This window comes from Molossus molossus, unplaced genomic scaffold, assembly GCF_014108415.1.
Source record: "Molossus molossus isolate mMolMol1 unplaced genomic scaffold, mMolMol1.p scaffold_m16_p_57, whole genome shotgun sequence".
Classification (NCBI taxonomy): domain Eukaryota; kingdom Metazoa; phylum Chordata; class Mammalia; order Chiroptera; family Molossidae; genus Molossus; species Molossus molossus.
This window is the reverse complement of record NW_023425396.1, coordinates 2,961-30,876: the sequence shown is the minus strand read 5'-3', so window position 1 is coordinate 30,876 and position 27,916 is coordinate 2,961. Positions and strand designations below refer to the sequence as shown.

At 50.5% G+C, this 27,916-nt stretch overlaps 4 protein-coding genes, 1 long non-coding RNA gene and 1 pseudogene across 10 annotated transcripts in view; all 6 read left to right on the top strand.

The window, feature by feature from the left end:
- LOC118618083 (leukocyte immunoglobulin-like receptor subfamily A member 6) overlaps positions 1 to 14,596 on the top strand; it is a 31,657-nt gene extending 17,061 nt beyond the window's left edge. Inside the window, exons 8-10 of one of the 5 annotated variants that reach the window (XM_036243986.1) lie at positions 13,700 to 13,786; positions 13,950 to 14,295; positions 14,493 to 14,596. In XM_036243986.1, the coding sequence (XP_036099879.1) occupies positions 13,700 to 13,725 (26 nt within the window). In that variant the 3' untranslated portion in view covers positions 13,726 to 13,786; positions 13,950 to 14,295; positions 14,493 to 14,596. The other 4 variants (XM_036243989.1, XM_036243985.1, XM_036243984.1 and 1 more) reach the window with 4 other exon arrangements.
- Positions 6,924 to 8,096, top strand: LOC118618085 (leukocyte immunoglobulin-like receptor subfamily A member 5). The gene is made up of 2 exons (XM_036243991.1): positions 6,924 to 7,453; positions 7,600 to 8,096. The coding sequence occupies exons 1-2, from the start codon at positions 7,186 to 7,188 to the stop codon at positions 8,010 to 8,012; spliced, it is 681 nt and encodes a 226-aa protein (XP_036099884.1). The 5' UTR covers positions 6,924 to 7,185; the 3' UTR covers positions 8,013 to 8,096.
- Positions 10,241 to 11,485, top strand: LOC118618088. Its single transcript, XR_004956997.1, has 3 exons — positions 10,241 to 10,308; positions 10,515 to 10,567; positions 11,433 to 11,485. It is a non-coding gene; the product is annotated as an uncharacterized LOC118618088 (long non-coding RNA).
- On the top strand, positions 14,065 to 17,528 carry LOC118618086 (leukocyte immunoglobulin-like receptor subfamily A member 6). 2 transcript variants are annotated; one of them, XM_036243992.1, is made up of 7 exons: positions 14,065 to 14,136; positions 14,260 to 14,295; positions 14,467 to 14,751; positions 14,895 to 15,197; positions 15,406 to 15,702; positions 16,073 to 16,256; positions 16,534 to 16,640. In XM_036243992.1, the coding sequence occupies exons 1-6, from the start codon at positions 14,103 to 14,105 to the stop codon at positions 16,231 to 16,233; spliced, it is 1,116 nt and encodes a 371-aa protein (XP_036099885.1). In that variant the 5' UTR covers positions 14,065 to 14,102; the 3' UTR covers positions 16,234 to 16,256; positions 16,534 to 16,640. The 2 variants fall into 2 exon arrangements, with proteins under 2 accessions (XP_036099885.1, XP_036099886.1); XM_036243993.1 differs by having other exon boundaries at positions 14,091 to 14,136; positions 15,406 to 15,720; positions 15,972 to 16,256; positions 16,534 to 17,528.
- LOC118618089 (leukocyte immunoglobulin-like receptor subfamily A member 6) lies at positions 17,428 to 18,667 on the top strand (the record flags this gene model as incomplete). The annotated part of the gene is made up of 3 exons (XM_036243996.1): positions 17,428 to 17,731; positions 17,876 to 18,187; positions 18,410 to 18,667. Coding segments are annotated over 3 exons (807 nt in total), but the record flags the coding sequence as incomplete, so codon positions are not given.
- Positions 18,668 to 24,154: 5,487 nt separating this feature from the next.
- Positions 24,155 to 26,777, top strand: LOC118618084 (annotated as a pseudogene).
- The last annotated feature ends 1,139 nt before the right edge of the window (positions 26,778 to 27,916 follow it).

Here is a 27,916-nt window from a genome sequence, read left to right as displayed (position 1 = left end):
CTCCTTTGGGAGGTGGATCTCACTGTCAGAAACTCTCTGTTCAAACAAGTGGGAGCTGCCTGGCCTTGGCCTGCAGGGACGCTGTCCTGTCGGACCTCCTGGGCTCCTGAACTGGCTGGTCCTGCACCTGCCCCGGTCCAGCCCTCCAGCCCTCCTGCTGCTCCAGTAACTGTGATTGTTCTGATTGGAAAGCTGAGGGAGACAGGGAGCAGGGACACGCGATTTGTGTCCTTCCGCCTGGGGGCTCAGCTAGCAGGAGGAACCCAGGACATTACAGAGTCTGCAAGGATTTGGAAATTCCCATTTAGCATCTCACCTCCTCCTGCTTCCACATCAAATCAGTGGAATTTTCTACTAAACCCGCATGGTGCCCGGGTCCCTAACCGGATAGGAGAATGTGTGCAGCAGATGATGGAGACAGGGGCGCGTTGGTAGAACTGGGTGTGCAGGCCTGGCCCGTACTACAGGGAACACGGATGGGCTGACGGAGAAGAAGAGGTGCTGAGTGTCGGAGAGAAGACAGATGGACAGTCCCCCATCAGCTCATTTCCAGAGACCCTTAGACTGAACCCCTGACCTGCACATGTGGGGACCCTCAGCCTTCGCAGAGCAGGACAGAAGGATGCTCGGGCCAAGGAGGGACATGCTGTGGGTGAGGGTGGAGTCCCCTGGACACTGTGCTGTAGAGAGAACTGTTCCCTCCTGGGGGCCCCCTTCTGCAGGCTCCTGAGCTCACCTGGAGGCCTCCATGCACTCGGTGCTCACCTGAGACTCGGGGGACCGTGCAGAGCTCATGGGGACTCAGGGTCCTGCCCAGAATGTGTGAGAAATCCACACCAGCTCCTCGCAATTTTTGCACACGCCTCTCTATATTGATATTGTTTGAGAACCTTTTGGCAATACTTGCAAATGTAAAATGAAGTCACAGTCATTTAGGTCTTGAAAAAGGTTATTCTATTCCTATTTTAAATGGCATTATATTAAATTTATATCTTTATTATGAGGAATAACTTCTTATTAATATAAAGTTTCTTATAAAAGATGCTTGAATAGTTTGAATTTTGCTTTAAATGCATTTTTTATAAAACGGTCTCAACTCATAGCTCAAGAATTGCTCACGTGCTACATATATGCATGTGTGTGCATTTTGAACCAACCCATGGATCCTAGGTCCCCAGCTGTTTCAAAACCAGAGCTCTCTTACCCAGAAGAGTTAGTGTCTATGAGCAGACACTTTGCAAGAAGTAGTTATTTTCTGCCATGAGACACCACGTTTCTCCCCAATCCTGAATTCTCTAGCAGAGCCAAGCTCTGTTCCCCAGTGACTCAGAAGCAGTCTACTCTCCAAAGGCACAGGAGTCAGAAAGACCCCATAACAATATTCAGGGTCCTTCTGTAGCAGAGAAAGTGTTCCTGAAGGGACTGGTAGCCCTCACATCATGAGAAGTGGGAGGGTTCTGGGGACCACAGGTGTGAGTAGCATCAACCCCTCACACAGCCCCACCTCTTTGTGGTTCTCTGGAGCATTGGCGTCACAGCCCATCACAAAGCACCTCAAGTCACATTTCTGAGGGCCAATGCAATGACTCGTGACCTTTCAAGGGTTGGTGTGTGAGCTGGGTGGACACCCCGTATTCTGGGCTGACTTATGCCTGCCCTGACTTTTTTGACCTCTTTGTTCACAATCCCAGCCTCCCACCCCCTAGACTACACAGTGGAGAACCTCATCCGGTTGGGCGTGGCTGGCTTGGTCCTGGTGGTGCTCGGAGTGTTGCTGTTTGAGGCTCAAAACAGCCAGACAAGTGCCCACCAGGTGGCCAGGATGTAAACATAGAAGGAAAACAACGCACCTTCAGAGAGGGTCACCTTGGAAATGAATCTGATGTGCCCAGAAGACTCTGGAAGAGCATCTGGGACCTATGCGGAGTGACCTGTCTGCAGCTCACTGCAGGGGGAGCAGTCATTGTCCACGTGCAGAGAGAATGTCTCGGACCTTTTTCATTAAACTGTGTACACTTCCTTCCCCACCATTGCCGAGTCCAGTGACTGGGTCCTGACTTTCCCCCTTACGAAGGAATGAGCATTTATCCCACGTGGCAGATTTCAGTCCACACCTCCTACACTTTCATGGAATAGGTTTTCCTTGACTTCTCGTCACACAAACATTGATGGTTGGACAGAGTTTCCATCTTCTGAGTTCAGAGCCATCTATTCGAATCAATTGACAAGGTGGCATAACCGAGATCCATCCCACAGGAGATAAATCATAATCATGGCCTATCGCCTCTCTGGACTCCACCCGCCCATCGATTTCCCTCAGATGCCACCTGTGAACTTTCTTCAAAAACCCACCTTTGGATCTACAGGTTGCTGTTTGAAGGGCTCCCCTGGGCTGTCCTACCTCTAAAACCTGTTGTTCTAAATACTATGTAAGGTACCGGTGTATGTTATAGAGTGTACACCTCACACCTATGTAACGTTATTAACCTAGGACACCCTAGTACATTGAATTTAAAAAAAATGGTAGGGTTATAATGAGGCTTGATTGGAAGCTGTCCATCGGCTGCACTGGCTCTGTGGCCTCCCAGGAGGTACAAAGTCATCTTCCCCCTGTGTTCTACCTGGAGCCACCTGGCACAGACTACAGAGCAGTCTGTGGAGGGCTGCGGGTTGCGTTGGCCTTTGAGGTGCCCGGAGAGGTCAGTTGGGAACCAAGGTGTCTGCCACTAGGAGGTCCTAAGCCCAAAGAGCAGCAGGCCCAGGGCTTTTCAGGGCCAAATGCTCCTCCTTTGAATGATGTCAGGAAAGTCCAAAGCATGAGACCAGAGAAGCCATTTGTATGGAAAAGTCACTGGACACAGCTTGAGTAGGCTTGAATGTTGGATGGGGCAGGGTCTCAGGAAATCAGCCGAGAGTGGGGCAAACAATGTGAGCCGATTGATGGAGACTCGGAGGTGGCGTCTGCCTGCGGGCTCTGTGGGGACAGTCTCAGAAGAGGGGAAATGGCCTCTGCCAGCACTTCTGTCTGGCAGAAAGCTGACCCCCTTCAGCTCTCACTTGGGTGACAGACAATTCAGTTTCTGCCCATATGTCCTTGGTTCTTTTCAAGCAGCCGCCACAGTGTTGGAGCTCAGAGTGATGACTCTGAGTAAGTTTGTTCTCAGGCCCTGTAAGAGGAAGGTCTGGGACTCCAGAGACCATCTGTCTCACTCAACCAAAGTCCCCACTGGTTTTTACAGCCAGAAGTTGGAGAATTCCCTTCCTGGCATTGGAATCCTGAGCTGGGAACGTGGTGTGGAGCTAGGACAGTCTGTCCTTAGGGGGAATCTCCACAGCCAAGATCGTCTCCCCAATAGTTTTCTGCCAGGAGTGTACGTGAGACCAGCCCATCCCATGTCTTTGCCCCCTTTTGCCAGTCTCAGCGTGGCTTGGTTTATATGTCTCTATTTGTACAATTTCCATTCACCTAGATTTCAATCATATTTGAATAAATAATTAATACTTTTTAAAAATTATTTTAGAGATAGAATGGGAGGGAGAGAGAGATAGAAACATCAACAAGACAACATCGATTAGCCACCTCCTGCCCGCCCCCCCCCACTCTGGATTTGGCCCACAACCTGGGCATGTGCACTGAACAGGAATCGAACCTGCGACCTCTTGGTGCTTGTGTTGACACTCAACCACTGAACTACTTAGGCCGGGCCATTGTTTTATACTTTACATGTAATTTGATAAGGGTTGAGCAAGTATGTGAGGTTTTTGTTTGTGACTGGTTTATTTCATGTGCCCTCAAGAGCCATCCATTTTAGCATGTGAGATAATTTTCTTCTTTCATCAATAATTTACATTTTCCTATTACAGTTGAAATACAAAATCATCTTAGTTTTGGGACACAACATAAATATTGGACATTTGTGTTTTTTTTTTGGTTTTTTTTGGGGGGTGGCTTCATTTTTCCTCACTGTTACTTCTCCTTTTCTCCAGATTGAATTCACTGTTCTTCTAACTAAATTATATTACTTTCTATCTTTCAACTGAGTGTGAAAATAGTAAAGTAACAAGTTGAAGCTCTGGAAATGCCTTCTTTCGCTCTCATTTTTGTTATCAAGTTTTTTGAAAACAGTTTTTCATTTCAAATCAAGTGGATGCGTGAACTAGTAGGAGAGAAATAGGCACCTTGTAGTTAAAGGACATCCCCCCTGAAAGCTGTTCTCTCTCATGGAGACACAGCCTGGCGTGGTGGGTCTACTGAGGGAGACGCAGTTCCTGCTGAGAGATTTGCCCCTGCTGACACGTTCACCTTTGGTCCTGAAAATTAATGTGGCTGAGCACAAAATCTTCACAACATTCTGCTCCTTGAAGGTATTTTCCCCCTATCTTCTGATATCATTTCTTTGTTGTTGTTGTTGTTCTGAGTAAGTCAAGTCCCACGGAGCTATTTTTATGGTAATTTGAATTTATCTAGGAAGTAATTTTAGGACGTGTTTTAGGAACCCAGGCTACTTCTCCTTCAAGTTTTTTTTTTATTTTGAGTTGAAATTTACATAAAATAATATAAGCCATTTTAATGAGTACAATACAGTGTAGAGTAATGTGTTCTTTTTTTTTTTTTAACTTACCCTACATTTTATTTTTTGCCCCTAAAGTTCAAGTTACAAATTTCATTTTTAAGTCCCTGCATCCTGTCACTTAGTTTCCTCATCTCTGTAAAGTGTTCTATTATGTATCTCTGGAGCTGTTACTCGATGTCATTCTCACTTTTTTCTTTCTGACACCACAGATAGGACATTGCCCTCCTCATTGTAGTCTCCAAGTAGCAGACATCCCCACTTCAGGTCTCCCTATGCTGCATTCTGGGAATTTCCTCAGTATTATACTCCACTTTCTAAATTTTATCTTCAGCTACGTCTCATCCTTGATGGGATAAATTGTTTTAATGTGTTCATTCTATTGGATATTTTATCTTTAAGATTTCTTACTCATGCTCTTCTACTAAAATATCTATATCATTCATGTGTCAAAAGATGGCTCTTCCCTTAATTTTCAGATACTCAAGCATGATTAATCTCCAATTACTCTCAATTTTTTCTTGGGATTCTATTTCAGTGCATATGATTATCCCATTATTATTTGATTGCTGCCCATAGCACTCTCGTCATTATTTGGGTTAGTCCATTTTCCATTCTTACTGGAAGTGTCTTCTCTCACACACCTGGTTTTCCACAGATTTCTGCTGTGGACGCCCAGGGACTCAAGCAGATGAGGGCCTGTAGCAGCAGCTCATCACCATGAAGACCACTCTCTCTGTCTCAGCATCTACTCCGTGTTCTACCCACCAGAGCTGGTGAATTGGGAGACACACACACACACAGACACACACACACACAGACATGCACAGACATGGGACAGACAGCCATGGCTGATAATATAGAACTTAATCTGTTTCAGGCATCATAGACAAGTTTGCTCACTGTTGACCATGGGCTTGTTCTTGGGGGCATAGAGAGCCCAGGACCTGAAGACAAACATAGGACAGGGACCACAGTTTCCCCCCTTCACCTTGACCCTGATTCCTTCCTTTCTATAAGGACCCAGGGTCCCTCTGTGTTCACAGAGGTGAGAATCTCCTCCCTGTAATCTGTTGATGATCCTCACTCAGCAGCAGAGACTACTCAGGTTTGGCCTCTGTTCTTTGATGTGGTTTTGTCTGTATTTGGGGAACTTTCATTTCCCTTTTGCTGCACTTGATGGTACCTAAAACTCTAGAAATATTGCCAGTAGCTCTACTTGGTATTCAGAGCAGACCAGGTCTCTTGGGTGGTACAACAATCCTGCACTTGACTCTGGACACCTTGACTCTTTCATCTCCCAACCCACTCAAGCCTCAAATGAATCTAAAAGCTGATGTGTCCCCCCATGAACCCAGCAGCACCTACCCACACATCCTCTGAGGATCCTCATGAGGACACTGAGGCTCAGAGCTAAGACATGACCACTCAAAGACACACAGGCACTGGGAGATGGGTATTTAAATAATCATCTGCTTTTAGTCAAAATCAAACTGTCATCCACACAGGTGTTCCCTGGGCATCATGGCGGGTCCCCAGGACGAGGAGACTTGAACTCCAAAAACAGGAGGCACTGAGGAGGTGGGAATGACTCAGCAGCTTCTCCCCCGGAGGTCGAGGTGGAGTCTGTCTCTAAGAGAAATAGAAAAGTTCGTGAGGGCCGCTAAGACAGAAAGAAAACCACTCTGGGGCCATGACAAGGGATGTGTTTCCTTCCCTTATTTCTCTGCATTTCTCCTCCATGCTCATTGTCACAGGGACACTCACCCTGTGTGGCAGTTGGATGGTGAACGTGTCTCTGTGGATTTGAGCCCTACAGGCCCCAGGAACCCACGTCTTCCTGAAGCAGCTCCAGGGCCCAGGTGGCACTGTCCATGGTGAGGACCCCAGACACTGGTGCTGATGGACGGGCTGCTGATGATGGAGACCCCACGGGGGAGGCTCTGACAGGGAAGGACGTGCCCAGGGCCACATCACCTGCCAGGGGCATCTCAGGAAGGCTCAGGACTACTTCCTGCTCCCCCCTGCAACTACCGCCAGGCCCTGGGTGACCCTGTTCCTCTTCCCGAGTGGCAAACTGTCGTGACACCCGGTGACAGCGAAGGGCCAGTCTCCCAGTGTCCACCCCCTACGTGCTCGTCTGTGTTGAAGGCACCGAAGCCTCCTGCATTGGCTCAGCTGGGTCCAGACAGAGGACACACCATGACCCCCACCCCCACGGCCCTGCTCTGCCTCTGTAAGGTTTGAGGACGGGGAGGGGAAGCGCTGGTCTGGGATGGACCCTGCCCCTTAGCCAGACCATGTGTCACTAAACCCCAGGACGCAGGAGTCTCATTGGGAGGAGGTTTCTGCCCACGATTTGGGGCCAAATCTCTCACAGAAACTCCCTTCCAGGGCTGAGTGTGGGCCTGAGGACCAGAGTGCAGGCAGGTGAGTCTGTCCCCAGGTGCCCTAAGTCTTGTTCCTCCTTCGGGACAAGGGACAACCCCCAGGCCACTGGGGAAGAACAGCAGATCTGATAGACCAATGGGGGACACCTTTGAGGCCTGGAGATTAGGGTGGGAATGTGTTAGGACTCGGCCTCTGTTTCCTTACAGGAAAGCTCTACAAACCTATGCTTTGGGCTGAGCCAGGATCTGTGATCCCCTTGGGGAGCCCCGTGAACATCACATGTCTGGGGACTCCAGAGGCTGAGATGTACCATCTGTATGAAGACAGAAACACAGTGCCGTGGAAAACACAGAAGCCACCGAACCCCAGAGACAAGGCCACGTTCTCCATCACACAGATGACAGAACACGATGCAGGGAGATATCGCTGTTACTATCTCAGCCCCTCTGCCTGGTCAGAGCCCAATGACTTCCTGAAGCTGGTGGTGCCAGGTGAGGGGATACTATGGGATCCCAGCCTCAGTCTGTCCCCTCAGGAAGGGGTCTGCTCTCAAGGTGTCTACTCTGTCAAATCCCATCCCTGGGTGGCATGAGGGAGGAGTGAGCCCCATTTAACATGCTGTCTCCTCCTCTCCTAGGACCCTATAGAAAACCCAGCCTCTCAGCCCTGCCCAGCCCTGTCGTGACCTCAGGAGGGAACGTGACCCTCCAGTGTGGCTCAGGGCAGGGATTTTGCAGGTTCATTCTGACTAAGGAAGGAGAACAACACAGCCACTCCTGGACATTAGATTCACAACAACACACCATGGGGCAGTACCAGGCTCTGTTCGCTGTGGGCCCAGTGACCCTCAGACACAGGTGGACGTTCAGATGCTATGACTGTTACAGGAACAGCCCCGAGGTGTGGTCATATCCCAGTGACATTGTGAAGCTTCTGGTCTCAGGTAAAGAGCACATCTCCCTCACAGGTTTGCTAAGAGATTTAGGTGAGACCCCAGAAGTAGAATTTTTCAGCATGGGATGGGCCAACCAATGCTCTGGAAAAAGCTGATCCAACCTCATGTCCCCTCCCAGATACACACTCAGTAAAGTTCAGGCAGATCCTTCATGGGAGTGTGGGGTCTGCAGGATAGAGGACAGAGCTTGGCTGAATGTAGAGGTTGGGGAAGGCAGAGAATTCATCCCACACAGACCCTGGCTCTGAGCATACCCATTTAGGTCCCCCAAATCCTCTGATGGTTTAGTGAATGGGAATGACTGGGGAGATGTATTCAAATCTAGCCAAAGGAGAAGGCTGGGGCACATGGACAATGGGGCAGGACATTCCAATCAGAGAAGAATTCCCCAGAGCCCAAAGCTGGTCTCTGTTTGGTGAGGCAACATGAGCAGAGCAGAAGGGAACCCACAGTCCTTGATTCAAATCCCAGCTCTGCCACTTCTAGGCTGGATGACCTGGGGCCTCCAACTTATCTCTCTGAGCCTGTTTCCTCATTTGTGACATGAGTGGAGATGGGATTGGCAATCACATATTGCTTGATTGTTATGAGGGTTAGGGGTGATTAATACACAGAACCCAAAACATGTCTGGCACACAGTAGGTGCTCAGTTAAGTAGCATCATCGGCTCATTCATGATGTCATTGTATCCAAGGTCTTCAAAAGTACCAGAAAGTCCTGATCGGGGTCTCTGTGACCTTCATGCTGCTGCTCTCCCTCCTCCTCTTCTTCCTCTTTCTCCTCAAGCACCACAACAAGTCCCGCAAGTCAGGTGAGTGGAAGATGGGGAGACCTGGGCTACCTGAGAGGGGTGACCTTCCTCTAAAGACATATGAAGTGGCTTTCTAGGTACCAAAAATGGCACCACACACACAAAAATTATGTTCAGTTTGGAAAAGTATCCTATTAAACAATCAAAAATTTCTAGAAAGCTCTTTCTATCCCAGCTTGTATTGATCATCTTCTTGGGGTAGAGATCTGAGATTCCCTTGAGAGTATGGTTGTGATGGGAGGCATCCTGTGTGGCAGTAGCAGGAGTTTACGCAGAACTTGGGGGACGATGCTGGTGTCCTTCTGCAGTCAAGAGCAGTGGGGAGTGGGCACAGTGGGGAGGAATGGAAGTGGAGTTTGAAGTGGTTGGGAGTTTCATTGTTCTGATAATATATGTAAATATATAAGGTTAAATGCCCATGAAGGATTTAAAAACGTGTAAAGGCAGTTGACTGGAATAAAACCTGAGGTGTTGCACTGAAATTGAAAATGACAGTATTGTTACTGAAAAAAAGTTTGTCTGCCTGCAGCAACAAAAGCCGAGATGGGTGAGACAGGTGCTGGTGAAAAGGAAAGGGGTTTATTCAGGTGCCGGCGCCCTGAGAAGATGGCGAATTCCTGTTCCAAAAATCCATCTTAACCTCTCTCATCAAGCCAGGGGCTTTTATAAGGAGAGGGCAGGGAAGTGGGGACGTGTAGACAGTGTACTCTTGCTAGTTCTAACAAAAACTTGGTGGTAGCATGCTGAATCCTTTGGTAACAGCTGAATTCCTGCAGTCAGTCAGCTTCTTTCTGGACAGGAACTGCTGCTGGTCCCTGTGATGTACTAAATCAGAGCTAAAATAGAGGTCGTTAACAACAACAACAACAACAAAAAATTTGTTTCCATTTTTGTTCCAACAGGTTTGTCAGTTTATTAGTACATTTAATTCTAATTTATACAATATTGCATAAAGATGTTTTTCCTTGTCTGTTACAGTATGACCTCATTAAAAGTAAATATATGTGTGTGTGTGTGTGTGTGTGTGTATACATCAATTGACATATAAATAGTTACAAGTATAAGTGTTTTTACTTTGTGTACCAGCTCAGACCTTGACACAGTGACAGCCCACTAGAAATAAGCACACCTATCATCCAGATGTTGGCTTTGAAACACCCTCCGCTATGAAAAAGAAAAAAAAATTAATAAGAATACATAACTGTCGAAAATGTTCTTTCAGGCTCATAAAAATGTATTTAAATCTATCATGCAAGTTTTGAGTGCTACTGTTTCATTTTGTTGACATTGAACTCCAAATGGACTGGGGTGGGGATCACAGCCTCTGAGATCTTAATGCAGCCCTGGGGACAGGGATCTGGGTGGTTTAGAAGCTAATCTACAACTTTGTGCAGGTGCTTCAGACCCTGAAGCTGAGACCAGAGAACTGCAGAAATAGGTAATTTCTTCCCTGTCTCCTTCCTAGAACTCCCACCTCCACCTGTACCTCATTCAACACTGCCTAATGCTCCTGCTCTCCTCCCTCACCTCCAGTTTCACAACTGATGTCCAGGAGCAGAACCGGTGTAATTGTGGAGGAGGTGAGGTCCTGAGAGGACACAGAAGAAGGAGTGGTTGGGAATATTCTGGGCTTAGGGGTGAGGAAGCATGAAAGCCCCAAATGTGTGTGGTTTCAGACACATCCCTGCCTCTTGATGAACCTCTGTTTTTTCACCTAAATTGGGAGGGGTGATTGGAATCGAGGAATTTCAGGAATCTTGCATGGAATAGAATCTTCTTTCTCTAGATGCTTCTGTAATAGATTTCCAACCTGAGGAGGACAAAGAGATGAACAGTCAGGTAAGACCCCTGCCCTGTCTAGGGCACCCAACACAGACTTGTTATTAAGCTAAATCCATGGAATGCATCTTCCTTCTTCTGTCACTCAGTCCTCAGCCACATATGACCTTGCCCATCCTCCTGAAAGAGATACACTCAAGATACTGGGCCACTGCTTCTCAGTGGGTTTTTCTGATATTACGTGGGCCCCCTTTTTTGGTTCCTCCACTTAGGTACCTTTGATTCTTGATTGTTCATATCTCATAATCATAGTGCTGCCATGGACAGTTGTACACTTTGTGCACTTCACAATAAGGCTTGTAGGGTTACTGGTGGGGTCTGACTGGCATGCCTATCCTTGCACAAATCCCCCCTGTAGACTAGCCAGATTGTGCACTAGTACTCTCTGCCTTCCTTCCCCCCCCCCTTTATTTCCTGTTTTGTCACTTTCCCTCAATATAATGGATTTAGATGCACTGGACCCACACAATAATGCACCTGGGGCGTAACAATTGGCATTTGGTTTCTACTTCCTCAGAAAATCTGCCAACTCTCATGTTACCCTCACCTTGAGACAACTCTGTAATTTGTGTTGCAAATTTTTATTTAGCCCGGCCAGTGTGGCTCAGTGGTTGAGTACCAAACTATGTACCAAGACATCGTTGGTTTGATTCCTCATCAGGGCATATGCCCAGGTTTTGGGCCAAATTCCCAGTGGGGGGCATGCAGGAGGTGGCCAATTGATGTTCACTCTCATCGCTGTTTCTCTCTCTCTCTCCCTTCCTCTCTCTCTAACACAATAGAGTAAAAAAAGGCTTTTTAAATTTATTTAATCCCAGATGTAGCTAAATTCTGTCTGTGCTCATGAATCCTCAATTATTTCCAGCTCTGACCTCTTGTTTGAGCACCAACCTCAAATATCCAAATACCCAACAGCCATCTCTACTGTTTGTCCAGCAGGCATTTTAATATCACAGGTACAATTCTTAAATCTCTCCCCAAGAGTTATTTCTCCCTCAATGTTCATGACTTCCTTCCAAATCTATAAATCTTTCTCAATTTTATCCTTTCTTTTGTGTCCACACCAATATCTAGAGACATTTTGTTTGCCCAACCTTAGCTTCCGATGATTTTATGTTCAAAAGGAGGGGCTGAGAAGCTGGTTGGGGCCCCGCAGCCTGACTGTCAGCTCTGAGAGGGACTTGGTCATGTCCACCATGAACGCGAAATCACACAGCCACTTGCTATCATTGAGTTCCCTGACAGGTTTCCCTTCATCTCCATGAACTGCTTGACTTCATCCCACAGTTCCTAAAACCTCATGAGCATGTTCTCACGAGTCAGCCACCATACTTCACAGTGATAAACAAGATCACCGCACTCAGAGTCAAGATCATTTAGTAACTCCTCCAACTGGCGGCTGTTAAATCCTCTGCTTTTGACAAAATTTATGCATGCCACTACTGTTGGCATCACATTGTTGAGCTGCAATGACTGTGCACAAAGATTTTCTTGGTGTGTGATGCAGTGGCACCTAATTGAATCACTTGGATCAAGACTGGGACCATTCAGTTCTTCCTTGACAAATGCAATGAACCCTTTCTGTGAGCCATCCCTGGCTGGAGCTCCATCTGTAGGAAGGCCACTTAACTTTTCAAATGTTAGCTTAAGTTTTCTCATTGATAAAACAAGTCTCTCAAACAAGTCCTCACCTCTTGCAGGGCCAGGCATGGTCCCAGGGACAGCAGTTCCTCTCGCGTGTCAAACTCTGCAGTTATGCAATGAGAGAAAAACAGGAAATCTTTAGAATCCTTCAGTGTTTTTTCAATATCTTGAGCTAAGTCAGTAATCCGATCTGAGACAGTTCTCAGAGACAAACACTCTGAAACAATGTTCCTGTGTCTGGTGCTCACAACTCCGCAGCAGCCGCCATGCGCTTTCTCAAACTCTCCTGATTCACTCGCTCACTAGACAACTCGTCTGAATATCGTCTGTGTCGCAACGAGGCCTAGAGAGAGCTGCTTGTTGTGGTTCCAAACCCAGCGGAAGAGCATTGATTTATATCCAGACACCTTGGCCTCCCAATTCATTGAGTTGAGTATGTTTTGAGCTCCAGTGACACTCCAGCTTGGCTTTGTCATTAGTGCTAACGCATCTCCACAAACTAGGCACATAGGTGTGTCTTTCACTTCAACAACAAAAAACAATCATTTGTCCATTTCTCTTGGAAAGATCGACATTCCTGCATCAACTTTTCTTTGTAGTCACCATTTATAAGGTGCCATTCCTTTTAAATTGTAATAACTATGCCATTTGTGTGGCCAGCAATGCGTTTATTTGCTTTGATCGCTGTTCTAATTCTGCACCTCGATTTGGAACATATCCAACGTTCGTGTCATCGACTCTTGAGGTCTCTTCTGTGTACTGTGATTTCCTTCATCTTCATCCGAGATTCAGTTTACCCCAGGATTGTTGATGGTGCACGTGTGAATAAAGATTGGATTGGAGTTATTATCTGTGTTGGCAGAGACGTCGACAAGATCCATGTCCATCATCGGAGGTGAGGTCATCAACGTCGCGAGGAATCATCTCGTGGAATCCGGCCTCATCATCACCGGATCGCTGTGGATTCACCACAGAGTGTAACTGCCTTCGCAGCGTGTATACTCCCAGCCTGCCCGTCACTGACCGTCCTCTGAGTCACCACAATATAGGCAGACGGGCCGCGGGCAGTCGACGAGAAGTATACATGTCTGTCCTCTCGTGTACCCGTATGTGTCCTGTCTATCCCATAATGGACGTTCTTGGTCTGTCCCTCAACATTTACGTTATTATTATGATTCACTTAATGAAAATGTATGTTGCTGTGAAAAGAGCTCCTAAATTTATTGAATTTTTAGTCCCATCTGCGGCTGCCTAAGCAGGGCCAGAACTTACACGGCCCTTGGGCAGGATGTTCCGCACCCCGGACCCAGAGGCTTGTTCCCACAGAGGAGGGGCTGGAGGATGATGCTCAGGAAAAGAGAAGTTCACGAAAATGGGTGTGATACAAACCCCAGCCTCTGGGGCCACAGAAAGGTGTTTCCTTCCCTTATTTCCCTGCATTTCTCCTCTGTGCTCATTGTCACAGGGACACGCGCCTGCCCTGCTCAGTTACAGGGTGGACGTGTCTCTGCTGATCTGAGCCCCACAGGAACCCACGTCTTCCTGAAGCATCTCCAGGGCCTGACAACGTCCGAGGTGAGGACCCCAGGGAGGTGCTGAGGGATGGGCTGAGGATGATGGAGACCCCACGGGGGAGGCTCTGACAGGGAAGGACGAGCCCTGGGTCACCTCACCTGTTTCCTGCTGTATCATAAAAGTGAGTCAGGCTGATACAAAGAGGCTGCTCCCTCCCCTATAGGCTGCTGATGTGACATCCTGTGACCAGCAGGCTCGACTCCAAGGGACCACAACCTGTGTGTCTGTCTCTCCGTCCTGCATGTCTGTCTGTCCATCCTTCTGGCACCGTGGTCCCTTCCATCTGCTCAGCTGACCACCAGAGGGACAGGACGTCATGACCCCCACACTCACCGCCCTGCTCTGCCTGGGTGAGATGTGACGGGGGAGGGGAAGCCCTGCTCTGTCAGAAGTTCCTGAATCTCAGCAGGCTCCCAGGAAGGAGGGTTCTTGTCAGGGGTCAGGGCGAACCTCTCACAGGGACTCTCTTCCAGGGCTGAGCGTGGGCCTGAGGACCAGAGTGCAGGCAGGTGAGTCTGTCCCCAGGTCTCCCAGGTCTCACTGCCTCTGGACACAGGGACACCCCCAGGGAGGTGGGGAAGGAGGAGAGCAGACCTGACTGACAGAAGAGGGACATCGGGGATGGGGAGCTGGAGACTGGGGTGGGAATGTCTTAGGATCCAGCCTCTGATTCCTTCCAGGGACCCTCCCCAATCCTACCCTCCAGGCTGAGCCAGGATCTCTGATCCCCTGGGGGAGCCCCGTGAACATCACATGTCAGGGGATTCTGGGGGCTGAGGAGTACCGTCTGGATAAAGAGGGAAACACACCTCCATGGAAAACACAGAAGCCACCGAACCCCGGAGACAAGGCCACGTTCTCCATCACACGGACGACAGGCCATGATGCAGGGAGATATCGCTGTTACTATCGCAGCCCCTCTGGCGAGTCAGAGCACAGTGACCCCCTGGAGCTGGTGGTGACAGGTGAGAGGACACTCAGGGGTCCCAGCCTCAGGCTCTGCCCTCAGGAAGGGGCTGCTCTCAGGGCCTCTGCCCTCTCACAGCCCAGCCCTGGGGGACAGAGGGAGGTGTGACCCCATTTCACATGCTGCCTCCTCCCCTCCTAGGATCCTACAGCAAACCCAGCCTCTCAGCCCTGCCCAGCCCTGTTGTGACCTCAGGAGGGAACGTGACCCTCCAGTGTGGCTCAGAACAGCCATTTCCCAAGTTCATCCTGACTAAGGAAGGAGAACACAGGCTCTCCTGGACCCGGGACTCACAACGACACAGCACAGGGCAGTCCCAGGCCCTGTTCCCTGTGGGCCCCGTGACCCCCAGCCACAGGTGGACGTTCAGATGCTATGGCTGTTACAGGAACAGCCCCCAGGTGTGTTCACACCCCAGTGACCCCCTGGAGCTCCTGGTCCCAGGTGAGTCCCATTATTGTCCCTTCCATGGATTGAGGCACCAGACAGGGTATTGGGATCCTTGCTGGGAGGGGAGCCCCATGTGAGAGGTGGGGTCAGGGGAGCACAGGGGCTCCTGGGGCAGAGACACAGAGAGACAGTGAGACCCAGGCCAGGCCAGGAGAAGGGGTTATGGGAGGAGCAGCCCCTGTACTCACGTCTGGTCTCTCAGGTGTGTCTGGGAAGCCCTCCCTCCTGGCCCAGCAGGGCCCCATCGTGGCCTCTGGACAGAGCCTGACCCTCCAGTGTCGCTCTGATGTCGGCTATGACAGATTCGGTCTGTCCAAGGAGGGGGGACAGGACCTCCCCCAGAGCCTTGTCCTGCAGCCCCAGGCTGGGCTCTCTCAGGCCGACTTCCCCCTCGACACTGTGCGCTCCTCCCACGGGGGCCGGTACAGATGCTACGGTGGACACAACCTCTCCTCCGAGTGGTCGGCCCCCAGTGACCCCCTGGACATCCTGGTGGCTGGTGAGGAGTCAGGGGTTCATTCAGGGACCAGACTCTGCACAGGCCCTGCTGGGGGGTCCCAGGTGGTCATGGTCAGAATGAAAGTGCAGGGCCCCAGGAGGGGGAGACAGAGAGACGGGGTGTGAGGGGAGAGGGGATACTCAGAGAGAACAGAGAAAGACAGAGAGGCGGGTCCTAGGAGAGAGGCCTGGTGACCCTCAGGTCAGGAGAAGGTGGGCAGGCAGCCCCTCACCCACCCTCCCTCTCTCTAGGATGGCCCTCTGACAGACCCTCCCTCTCGGTGCAGCCAGGCACCATGGTGACCTCAGGAGAGAAGGTGACCCTGCTGTGTCAGTCACAGTACCCGACGAACACTTTCCTTCTGTCCAAGGAGGGGACAGCAGATCCCCCCCTGCGTCTTCCATCAGAGCACCGAGCTCAGCAGTACCAGGCAGAGTTCTCCATGAGTCCTGTGACCTCCGCCCACGGGGGCACCTACAGGTGCTACAGCTCACTCAGCACCTCCCCCTACCTGCTGTCACACCCCAGTGAGCCCCTGGAGCTGCGGGTCTCAGGTGAGGGACCCCTGGACCTGTCTTTCTGTGCTGTCGGCTCAGGGTCCTGTCCCCAGAAGAAAGAGGAGCTAACAGGGAGGAAGAGAGGGCTCTAGGGATGGTCACCCAGAAGACATCTGCCCCTCAGAGACCCTCCTACCCATGGGTACCCCTTCCCCTCACCTCGGTGGTCCATGGGAGGAACTCTAGGGTGCTCCGGGCAGATGGAGGAGGAGTCTGAGTGAGGAGGGGCCCCAGGGTCAGCCCCAGACTCTCACCCTCTTCTGTCCTCTTCCAGGACCCTCTGTTCACCCCAGCCCCCCACCCACAGGGCCCATCTCCACAGCTGGTGAGTCATGGAGCGTGTGTGCTCAGAGGGAGCACAGACCACCCCCGATGCTTCTGATTCCCTCAGAGGGTCTCATGCCCCCGACACTAAGGACAGGCTGTGTCCCAGGCGCTGGGAGCAGGGGATGGATTGAGGGTGAACCCAGGGAGTTCACGACTCTGAGGATTCACCCCACAATGGATAGGCCTGCAGAGGGTTAAGTGAGGCAAGTGACAGTTGGGGTGGTCATGGCCCAGGGAGATGTTGGGGCCTGGGATGGGGGAGGAGCAACTGAGCTCAAGTGGGGTGAAGACAGCCCCCACCACCACCAATCCTGATCCCAGGAGGCTCTGCGGATGGGTCCCTTCCCCACATGGAGTCAGGCCTGCAGCGGGGTAACTGAGGGTCTCTGTGGGGAGGTGGTGGGTGTGTCTATGAGGGACAGGGGATGAGTCATGAGGGGTTCAGGCCCCTCTGCAGACATTGACTTGGATGCGCCCGTCCCCTGTCTGTGCGTCAGGGTCCCCAAGTGTAAAAGGAGAGATTCATGGCCCAGAGCTTAGATTTCCTTTCAGTTCTGGTTCTGACCTCCTGGGGGAGGGGGCCTCACAGGGACACCCAGGACGTGGTGTGGGGACTGTCCCCTCTGTAGCAGTGATGGTGACATGCACAGGGAGGGGCAGGCAGGACCAGGGTCTGGGGCATCCAGGTCCTTTCCCTCAGCCCTGGTGCATGACTGTGTGAGGAGAGAGGGATGAAAGACAGACCCCAGCAGGTGCCTCACATAGTGGGTGCTCACTAAATGACATCATAGGCTCATTCATGACATCATAAGGGAGAGAAGGACTCCCCTGATATTTGTTGTCTGATTCCTTTCCAGAAGTTGTCCGCAAACCCTCCATCTGGGCTGAGCCAGGCCCCATGGTCACCACGGGGAGCCCTGTGACCCTCTGGTGTCAGGCGTCTCTGCAGGCTACTGCCTACGTTCTATATAAAGAGAGGGGCTCTGAGCCCTGGGATATGAAGACCCCACAGAACTTCAGCAACAAGACCGGTTTCCTCATTGAATCCTCCAGCTCACAGCATGCAGGGTCCTACGAGTGTGCGTATTACACCACTGAGCGCAAACTCTCAGAGCGCAGTGACCCCCTGCTCCTGGTGGTGACAGGTAAGGGGAACCCGGTGCCCTCCCCACTGGGGCTCGCCTCACACTGAGGGATTATCAGGTAGGCTCATGGGGACCTCACCCCACAGTCCACACTGGGAACATGTGGGTGATGGTCCCTGTAACACGGATCCCCCTTCTCCCCAGGAGTGGACAGAGCACCATACCTCTCAGCCCAGCCAAGCCCTGTGGTGGCCTCAGGAGGGAGCGTGTCCCTCGTGTGTAGCTCACAGGACACATCGGGAACTTTCCATCTGCTGAAGGAGGGAGGAGCTGACCCGCCCCGACACATGGAACCGCAATCGAGGTCCAATGCTGGGAGCACCTATGCCCAGGCCATCTTCCCTGTGGGCCCCGTGAACTCCTCCCACGGGGGGACCTACAGATGCTATGGTTCCCCCAGATCCTACCCCAACCTGTGGTCACACCCCAGTGACCCTCTGCGTCTCGAGGTCACAGGTGAGGAGCCAGACCCTGTGCAAACCCATCTGTTCTCTGGGCCCAAAATGACTGACCTAAGCACATGCTCAGTGGAGCCCTGGGGTCAGGGGGTCAGTGACACTGGCCTCTGGGGGACAGAACCTCAGACGGGAGGTTAGGGAGGGACAGGACAGGACTCTCCCAGCAGCCCCAGTGGGCAATGGGGTGTGTGCCCCCTGATGCCAAGTCCCCTTCTCCCAGGTGTGCACAGGGAGCCCTCCCTCTCGGCCCAGCCGGGCTCCCTGGTGCTGCCTGGAGACAGCCTGACCCTGCAGTGTGGCTCGGAGGCTGGCTTTGACAGATTCTCTCTGACCAAGGTCCAGGGGCTCACACCCCCCCAGAGCCTTGATGGGCATCACAGCCCCGAATTCAGCTCAGAGTCCTGTGTATAAGAAAGTCGGGGACACTAAGACATGAGTGTTGGAGGAGATTCCACAGAAGAGGGTCCAGCCGCTGAGTGGGCAGAAAGAGACAGGGTCTCCCACCCTGGAACCCCCATTTCTGAAGCTCAGCAGAGATAAAGGGTAGGGAGGGCGGGGTGAGGTGTGTGGAAATGAGCAGGAAGGTGATCAGACCGATCAGAGAAGTCAGACCCCCCCCCCACTCACCTGCTCAGGTCTTCCTCTCAGAATCGGATGTGTACACACCTGACACACATTACAGAGGCTGCCTGGTTTCACCCCTTTGGGTATTAACCCAACTGAAGACCGCTTATCATCCATGTGTGAGCCAATATTTGGATATTTTACTTGGATATTTGCAATTAGGATAGGTCAATACTTTTTTCTACATCTTGGTTTTTGTATCAAAGTGAGGTCACAGATAGACATAATTTCCTACTTTTGATGCTCATTAAACATTGTAATTTGGGGAATTCGCTCTGTTACATAATATTTGAACCAGAGCTGTGGACTTCCTGGGTTATGACCTTTGATAAACAGTACGTTGGGGTTGTCTTTTGAGACAAAAATCACATAATTAGCCATCCATCCATGGAATCTTACTAGACTTTCTAAAGTTTGTCCAAACTAGAGAGAAGAGGATGACCCTTTCCCCTGCTGCGCATCCTACTGAACTAACTACATTAACCACAACCTCCGAGCTCCTCTTCCCTCTGCCCCTTCCCTACACCCACAGACAGGACCTTATTCCTTGTTCAGGTCCAGCCTTGACCATCAGGGTCCTGCCTCCTTATCACCTGTTGATTTCAACTCTCTGTCTGTCTGTCTGTCTCTCTCTCTCCACACCCCCCACACAAACACACACACGCATATACATAATGTATATAGCTACAGAAATATTATTAAGTATATATTATAATGGATAATTTACTATTTACGTAAGAGTAGCTATATGTGTAGCTACACATACAGATATACTTTACTTATTTTATACTATACTATATATAATGCATACATATTATATACATTATATATACATGTATATCTGTACATGTATTTACACATATACAGAGTGTGGCAAAATTAGAATTACAGTTTTTCCAATAGAATGTAATACAATAAGAAATAGAAATACAAGAATAAACTCTGTTTCTTGTACTCACAACTGTCAACCTACTTATACCCAACCCTGTATTGACTACTATAATAATACTACATTTATGTATCTACAATTATGTCATGAAATATTCATCCATATATCCATATTTTTCATCTGGTAAATACATCTACCATTGTAGTTATTTATGATTATATTAAAAAATCAATCAATAAATGAATAAATAGAAGAACCATTTCAAGTGATGATTGAAATGCAAAACCCCAGAGAGGAGAGATCTGGGTGAATGGGGTGAAGGACACCCTGCCCCAGACTTTCACCCCTTTGTGCCACTGACTTTAGGTTCCTTTGATTCTTTTTTTTTATTTTAATTTTTTTTTATTAATTAATTTTTGTTATGGATGTTTCTGCTCCCCCCCCCATTGATTCCACTCCTCCCTCCCTGCCCTTTCCCCAGTTTGTTGTCCATGCCCTTTGATTCTTGGTTGTTCATATCTCATAATCATAGTGCTGCCATGGACAGTTGTACACTTTGTGCACTTCACAATAAGGCTTGTAGGGTTACTGGTGGGGTATGACTGGCATGCCTATCTTTGCACAAATCCCCCCTGTAGAGTAGCCAGATTGTGCACTAGAACTCTCTGCCTTCCTTTTCACCCATTTATTTCCTGTTTTATCACTTTCCCTCAATATAATTGATTTAGATGCAATGGACCCACACAATAATGCACTTTGGGCATAACAATTGGCATTTGGTTTCTACTTCCTCAGAAAATCTGCCAACTATCTTGTTACCCTCACCTTGAGACAACTCTGTAATTTATGTTGCAAATTTTTATTTAGCCCGGCCAGTGTGGCTCAGTGGTTGAGTACCAAACTATGCACCAAGACATCATTGGTTTGATTCCTCATCAGGGCATATGCCCAAGTTGTGGGCCAAATTCCCAGTGGGGGGCATGCAGGAGTTGGTTAATCGATGTTCTCTCTCATCGCTGTTTCTCTCTCTCACTCTCTCCCTTCCTCTCTCTCTAACTCAATAGAGAAAAAAAAGACTTTTTAAATTTATTTAATCCCAGATATAGCTAGATTCTGTCTGTGCTCATGAATCCACAATTATTTCCAGCTCTGACCTCTTGTTTGAGCACAAGCCTCAAATATCCAAATACCCAGCAACCATCTCTACTGTTTGTCCAGCAGGCATTTTAATATCACAGGTACAATTCTTAAATCTCTCCCCAAGAGTTATTTCTCCTTCAATGTTCATATTTTTCTTCCATATCTAGAAATCTTTCTCAATTTTATCCTTTCTTTTGTGCCCACACCAATATCTAGAGACATTTTGTCTGTCATAGGGGGGAGGGGCTACCAATGGTATCTACTGTCCAGAGATGCTGCTAAACATCCTATGCTACATAGGACAGTCTCAGAAAGAAACACTCATCCCATGATATATGTCTACTCTTCTGAGTGGAGAAACACTGTCATAGCTGAAGTAATTCCCCCACATGCTTTTCCTTACTCCCTACTGAATCACTATTTCATTTTCTCCCTAAAACCTGCCACCATCCCACTTGAACTTGTTCTTTGTTCCCAACCCAGAGAAATCCCTGAAGTCAGGGCCCTTATCTGTCTTCTCCTTGGCCCTTTGACAAATGTCTATCTGTCCTCTTATCCGTGTCTCTTTCTCTATGTCTCTATTTTTCTCTTTATGTCTTTATCTCTCTATATAGATAAATAGATAAAATAGACAGACGTATACACTATTAGTACTGATATAGAGTATATATACTCCCTTTTTATCTATGTATACAATATAAACATATACACATGTATACTGGGTAAAGTAAATCAATCAAAGCCTAAATGAAGGTCTTCAAGATGCATAGTTTCTCCCACATGAGTTCATTTATTTATCAAATGAGTCAGCAAACACTTCTTAGGAATCACTGGGGTTATGGGTTCCAAGCACATTCAACATCCAGCAAAGCAACATGCATTAGATCTTACATCTCCAGAATGATCTTCTTGATGTGATGTGTTGCCCTCCAGGCCCTCTGGGGCTCTGTCGTAGACCAGGTGATATAAACATGAATGAAGATGTACTGAAAAAGGAACTTGAGTGATTTTATTAGTGTCTCAATATCAACTCTGGTTTCTGGGACAAGTGGAGCAAGGCGAGAAGTCCCACCCCTTCTTGTCTTCCCTCAACTCACCCCTGACTACAAAGACCCCGGGGAGTGACTTGATTACTTTCCACCACCTTGATTACCTTCCACCCTAATCATACAACTGCCTCTCACTCTACCCTCTTCAGGATCCTCCATCTGAAGACCCCAGGATGTGACTTATGCACGACTGAGCCACTTGACCCTCAAATGAGAGACAAGTGCACCCTCTTCCTCCCCTATAGAGGAACCCCCAGATGAGCCCAGGGTGTACGCTGCTCTGGCCATCCACTAGCTTAAGAAGGACCCAGAACCCTCTCTCCAGGGAGGGAGCTTGCAGAGGCCCTGGAAGGCCCAGGAGCTGCCCCTATGGACACTCAACTACTGACCCTGAGCCCGAGGACATTTTGTGAGCAAGCAGGATATCACGAGACCTTAGAAGTCACCTAATTCTGCAGAAGAAGATAAATGTGAGTTCTAAGTGCTTTTCTAGAAATAGAACAACACTCCTCTACATAACCAAGGATTGAAAGAAAAAAATCACAAATGAAGATAAAATCTGAAATGAGTGTGGCTCAGTGGATTGAGTGTCATCCCATGGGCTGAGAGGACCCGATTCGGTTCCTGGTCAGGGCAAATGCTTGGGTTGCAGGCTCCATCCCCAGTCGAGGGCTTGTGGGAGGCAGCCCATCCATGTTTCTCTCCCACATCTATGTTTCTATCCCTCTCTCCCTAAAAAATCAATAAAAACGTATTTTTTAAAAAAGATAATGTGACTCATACAGCAATCCATATTCTTACTTGAATTGCAATGCACTCAGAGTCAAGATCATTCTGTAACTCCTTCAACTGGCGGCTGTTAAATCCTCTGCTTTGGACAAAATGTATGCATGCCACTGCTGTTGGCATCACATTGTTGAGCCGCAACGACTGTGCACAAAGATTTTCTTGGTGTGTGATGCAGTGGCACCTAATTGAATCACTTGGATCAAGACTGGGACCGTTCAGTTCTTCCTTGACAAATGCAATGAACCCTTTCTGTGAGCCAGCCATGGCTGGAGCTCCATCTGTAGGAAGGCCACTTAACTTTTCAAATGTTAGCTTAAGTTTTCTCATTGATAAAACAAGTCTCTCAAACAAGTCCTCACCTCTTGCAGGGCCAGGCATGGTCCCAGGGACAGCAGTTCCTCTCGCATGTCAAACTCTGCAGTTCTCCCACGAGAGAAAAACAGGAAATCTTCAGAATCCTTCAGTGTTTTTTCAATATCTTGAGCTAAGTCAGTCATCCGATCTGAGACAGTTCTCAGAGACAAACACTCTGAAACAATGTTCCTGTGTCTGGTGCTCATAGGTGTGTTGTTGACTTCAATGACAAAAAACAATCATTTGTCCATTTCTCTTGGAAAGATTGACATTCCTGCATCAACTTTTCTTTGTAGTCACCATTTATAGGGTGCCATTCCATTGAAATTGTAATAACTATGCCATTTGTGTGGCCAGCGATGCGATTATGTTGCTTTGATCGCTGTTCTAATTCTGCACCTCGATTTGGAGCATATCCAATGTTCGTGTCATCGACGCCTGAGGTCTCTTCTGTGTACTGTGATTTCCTTCATCTTCATCCGAGATTCAGTTTACCCCAGGATTGTTGATGGTGGACGTGTGAATAAAGGTTGGATTGGAGTTATTATCTGTGTTGGCAGAGACGTCGACAAGATCCATGTCCATCATCGGAGGTGAGGTCATCAACGTCGCGAGGAATCATCTCGTGGAATCCGGCCTCATCATCACAGGATCGCTGTGGATTCACCACAGAGTGTAACTGCCTTCGCAGCGTGTACACTCCCAGCCTGCCCGTCACTGACAGTCCTCTGAGTCACCACAATATAGGCAGACGGGCCGTGGGCAGTCGACGAGAAGTATACATGTCTGTCCTCTCGTGTACCCATATGTGTCCTGTCTATCCCATAATGGACGTTCTTGGCCTGTCCCTCAACATTTATGTTATTATTATGATTCACTTAATGGAAATGTATGTTGTTGTAAAAAAAAGCTCCTAACTTTATTGAATTTCTAGTCCCATCTGCGGCTGCCTTGACAGGGCCAGAACTTACACGGCCCTTGGGCAGGATGTTCCGCACCCCGGACCCAGAGGCTTGTTCCCACAGAGGAGGGGCTGGAGGATGATGCTCAGGAAAAGAGAAGTTCACGAAAATGGGTGTGATACAAAGCCCAGCCTCTGGGGCCACAGAAAGGTGTTTCCTTCCCTTATTTCCCTGCATTTCTCCTCTGTGCTCATTGTCACAGGGACACACGCCTGCCCTGCTCAGTTACAGGGTGAACGTGTCTCTGCTGATCTGATCCCCACAGGAACCCACGTCTTCCTGAAGCATCTCCAGGGCCTGACAACGTCCGAGGTGAGGACCCCAGGGAGGTGCTGAGGGATGGGCTGAGGATGATGGAGACCCCACGGGGGAGGCTCTGACAGGGAAGGACGTGCCCTGGGTCACCTCACCTGTTTCCTGCTGTATCATAAAAGTGAGTCAGGCTGCTAGACAGAGGCTGCTCCCTCCCCTACAGGCTACTGATGTGACATCCTGTGACCAGCGTTCTCGGACTCCAAGGGACCACAACCTGTGCGTCTGACTCTCTGTCCTGCATGTCTGTCTGTCCAACCTTCTGGCACCGTGGTCCCCTCGTCTGCTCAGCTGACCCCGGAGGAACAGGACGTCATGACCCCCATACTCACCGCCCTGCTCTGCCTGGGTGAGATGTGACGGGGGAGGGGAAGCCCTGCTCTGTCAGAAGTTCCTGAATCTGAGCAGGCTCACAGGAAGGAGGGCTCTTGTCAGGGGTCAGGGCGAACCTCTCACAGGGACTCTCTTCCAGGGCTGAGCGTGGGCCTGAGGACCAGAGTGCAGGCAGGTGAGTCTGTCCCCAGGTCTCCCAGGTCTCACTGCCTCTGGACACAGGGACACCCCCAGGGAGATGGGGAAGGAGGAGAGCAGACCTGTCTGACAGACGAGGGACATCGGGGATGGGGAGCTGGGGACTGGGGTGGGAATGTCTTAGGACCCAGCATCTGATTCCTTCCAGGGACACCCCCCAAACCTACCCTCCAGGCTGAGCCAGGCTCTGTGATCCCCTGGGGGAGCCCCGTGAACATCACATGTCAGGGGACTCTGGGGGCTGAGGAGTACCATCTGGATAAAGAGGGAAACACACCTCCATGGAAAACACAGAAGCCACCGAACCCTGGAGACAAAGCCATGTTCTCCATCACACGGACGACAGACAATGATGCAGGGAGATATCGCTGTTACTATCGCAGCCCCTCTGGCTGGTCAGAGAGCAGTGACCCCCTGGAGCTGGTGGTGACAGGTGAGGGGACACTCAGGGTCCCAGCCTCAGGCTCTGCCCTCCGGAAGGGGCTGGTCTCAGGGCCTCTGCCCTCTCACAGCCCAGCCCTGGGGGACATGAAGGAGGTGTGACCCCATTTAATACCCTACCTCCCCCTCTCCCAGGACCCTATAGAAAACCCAGCCTCTCAGCCCTGCCCAGCCCTGTCGTGACCTCAGGAGGGAACGTGACCCTCCGGTGTGGCTCATGGCAGAGATTTGACAGGTTCATCCTGACTAAGGAAGGAGAACACAGGCTCTCCTGGACCCTGGACTCACAACAACACATCAGAGGACAGTCCCAGGCCCTGTTCCCTGTGGGCCCGGTGACCCCCAACCTCTGGTGGACGTTCAGATGCTATGGCTGTTACAGGAACAGCACTCAGGTGTGGTCACAGCCCAGTGACCCCCTGGAGCTTCTGGTCCCAGGTGAGTCCCATTATTGTCCCTTCCATGGATTCAATTGCTGAACAGGTTGTTGGCATTTATGCAGGGAGGGGAGCCCCTGATAAGGGGGTGAGGTCAGGGGAGCACAAGGGCTCCTGGGGCAAGAGACACAGAGACAGTGAGACATGGGCCAGGCCAGGAGAAGGGGTTATGGGAGGAGCAGCCCCTGTACTCATGTCTGGTCTCTCAGGTGTGTCTGGGAAGCCCTCCCTCTGGCCCAGCAGGGCCCCATCGTGGCCTCTGGACAGAACCTGACCCTCCAGTGCCACTCTGATGTCGGCTATGACAGATTCGCTCTGTCCAAGGAGGGGGGACAGGACCTCCCCCAGAGCCTTGTCCTGCAGCCCCAGGCTGGGCTCTCTCAGGCCGACTTCTCCCTGGACACTGTGAGCACCTCCCACGGGGGCCAGTACAGATGCTACGGTGGACACAACCTCTCCTCCGAGTGGTCAGCCCCCAGTGACCCCCTGGACATCCTGGTGGCAGGTGAGGAATCAGGGGTTCAGTCAGGGACAGACTCCGCACAGGCCCTGCTGGGGGGTCCCAGGTGGTCATGTCCAGAATGAAAGTGCAGGGCCCAGGGAGGGAGAGAGACAGAGAGAGACGGGTGGGTGGGGAGAGGGGAGACTCAGAGAGAACAGAGAGAGACAGAGAGGAGGGTCCTCAGAGAGAGGCCTGGTGACTCTCAGGTCAGAACAAGGTGGGCAGGCAGCCCCTCACCCACCCTCCCTCTCTCTAGGACAGCTCTCTGACAGACCCTCCCTCTCAGTGCAGCCGGGCACCACGGTGACCTCAGGAGAGAAGGTGACCCTGCTGTGTCAGTCACAGACCCTGAAGGACACTTTCCTTCTGTCCAAGGAGGGGACAGCCGATCCCCCCCTGCGTCTTCCATCAATCACCGAGCTCAGCAGTACGAGGCAGAGTTCTCCATGAGTCCTGTGACCTCCGCCCACGGGGGCACCTACAGGTGCTACAGCTCACTCAGCACCGCCCCCTACCTGCTGTCACAGCCCAGTGAGCCCCTGGAGCTGCGGGTCTCAGGTGAGGGGCCCCTGGCCCTGTCTTTCTGTGCTGTTGGCTCAGGCTCCTGTCTCCAAAAGAAAGATGAGTTGAAAGGGAGGGAGTGAGGGCTCTAGGGGTGGTCACCCAGAAGACACCTGCCCCTCAGAGATCCCACTACCCCATTTGATCCCTCCCCCTCACCACAGTCTAGAAGGTGCCAGGTGGGCAGGGAAAGTGTGTTAGGGTGCACAGCACAAGTGAAGATGAGACTGAGTGAGGAGGGCACCCCAGCGTCATCCCAGACTCTAGCCTTCTTCTGTCCTCTTTCTTAAGATCCTCTGGGACCCCGGCCCCTCTCCCTACACTGCCCATCTCCACAGATGATGAACCACTAAGTCCTGTTTGCTCAGAGGGAGCACAGACACCCCAGGGGGATTCAGACTCTCACAGAGGATCTAATGCCCCCGGGGCACAGAAGGGCAGCCGTGTGTCCCAGGGGACTAGGAATCAGAGAGATTTCAGGGGAACCATGATATCCAGGGCCTCTGAGAATTCGCCCCAGCCCATGGAGTCAGGCCCGCAGAGGGTACGTGAGGCACAGGACAGGTGGGGTGCTCATGGCAGAGGGAAATATGGGGCCCAGGGGCAGCCAGACTCAGGTGGGGGAAGGTAACCCCCACCGCTCATTGACATTGACGCAGGGTGTAAGGGTGGGATGCACTGGCAGGGGGTCTCCGTGCTCCCTGAGGCCATAATTTAGGTCCAGGTTCTCTGCCCAGAGCCCCAGGTCTCAGGGGAGCAGCCCTGGTCCTGTGCTGTCTAAGCTCCGACGTCTTCTCTGGGCTCAGTCCCCAGGAAGGTCTGACGTGGGGGCAATAACGTGAGCACTGGACAGTCCACAGAGGAGGGTCGTCTCCTGTGGGGGAGGAAACAGGGTCACCTCCCACACTGGGGACCCCACCCTGCAGTCTCAGGCAGGGCTGAGGGAGGGAGGTGGCATTACTTGGGGTGAAGCTAAGAGGCAATGAGCTTAGACTAAGTGACCAGACAGAGACCCAGCCCACTGATTCTGGTGTCTCCACCTCAGAGCCAGCGTGTCGCTCCTCACCAGGGGGCGTCCTACAGGGGGACCCCTGGGAAAGAGGCTGAATGTGTGTGGACTCAGCTCCTTTGGGAGG

What these genes read in the sequence shown, in the direction of transcription:
- LOC118618085 (XM_036243991.1), top strand. Translation starts at nt 7,186, where the DNA reads ATGCTTTGGGCTGAGCCAGGATCTGTGATCCCCTTGGGGAGCCCCGTG. An exon ending in CCTGAAGCTGGTGGTGCCAG is followed by an intron (nt 7,454 to 7,599) that starts GTGAGGGGATAC and finishes CTCCTCTCCTAG; the next exon opens with GACCCTATAGAAAACCCAGC.
- LOC118618086 (XM_036243993.1), top strand. Translation starts at nt 14,103, where the DNA reads ATGACCCCCACACTCACCGCCCTGCTCTGCCTGG. An exon ending in GAGGACCAGAGTGCAGGCAG is followed by an intron (nt 14,296 to 14,466) that starts GTGAGTCTGTCC and finishes GATTCCTTCCAG; the next exon opens with GGACCCTCCCCAATCCTACC. An exon ending in TGGTGAGGAGTCAGGGGTTC is followed by an intron (nt 15,721 to 15,971) that starts ATTCAGGGACCA and finishes CCTCTGACAGAC; the next exon opens with CCTCCCTCTCGGTGCAGCCA.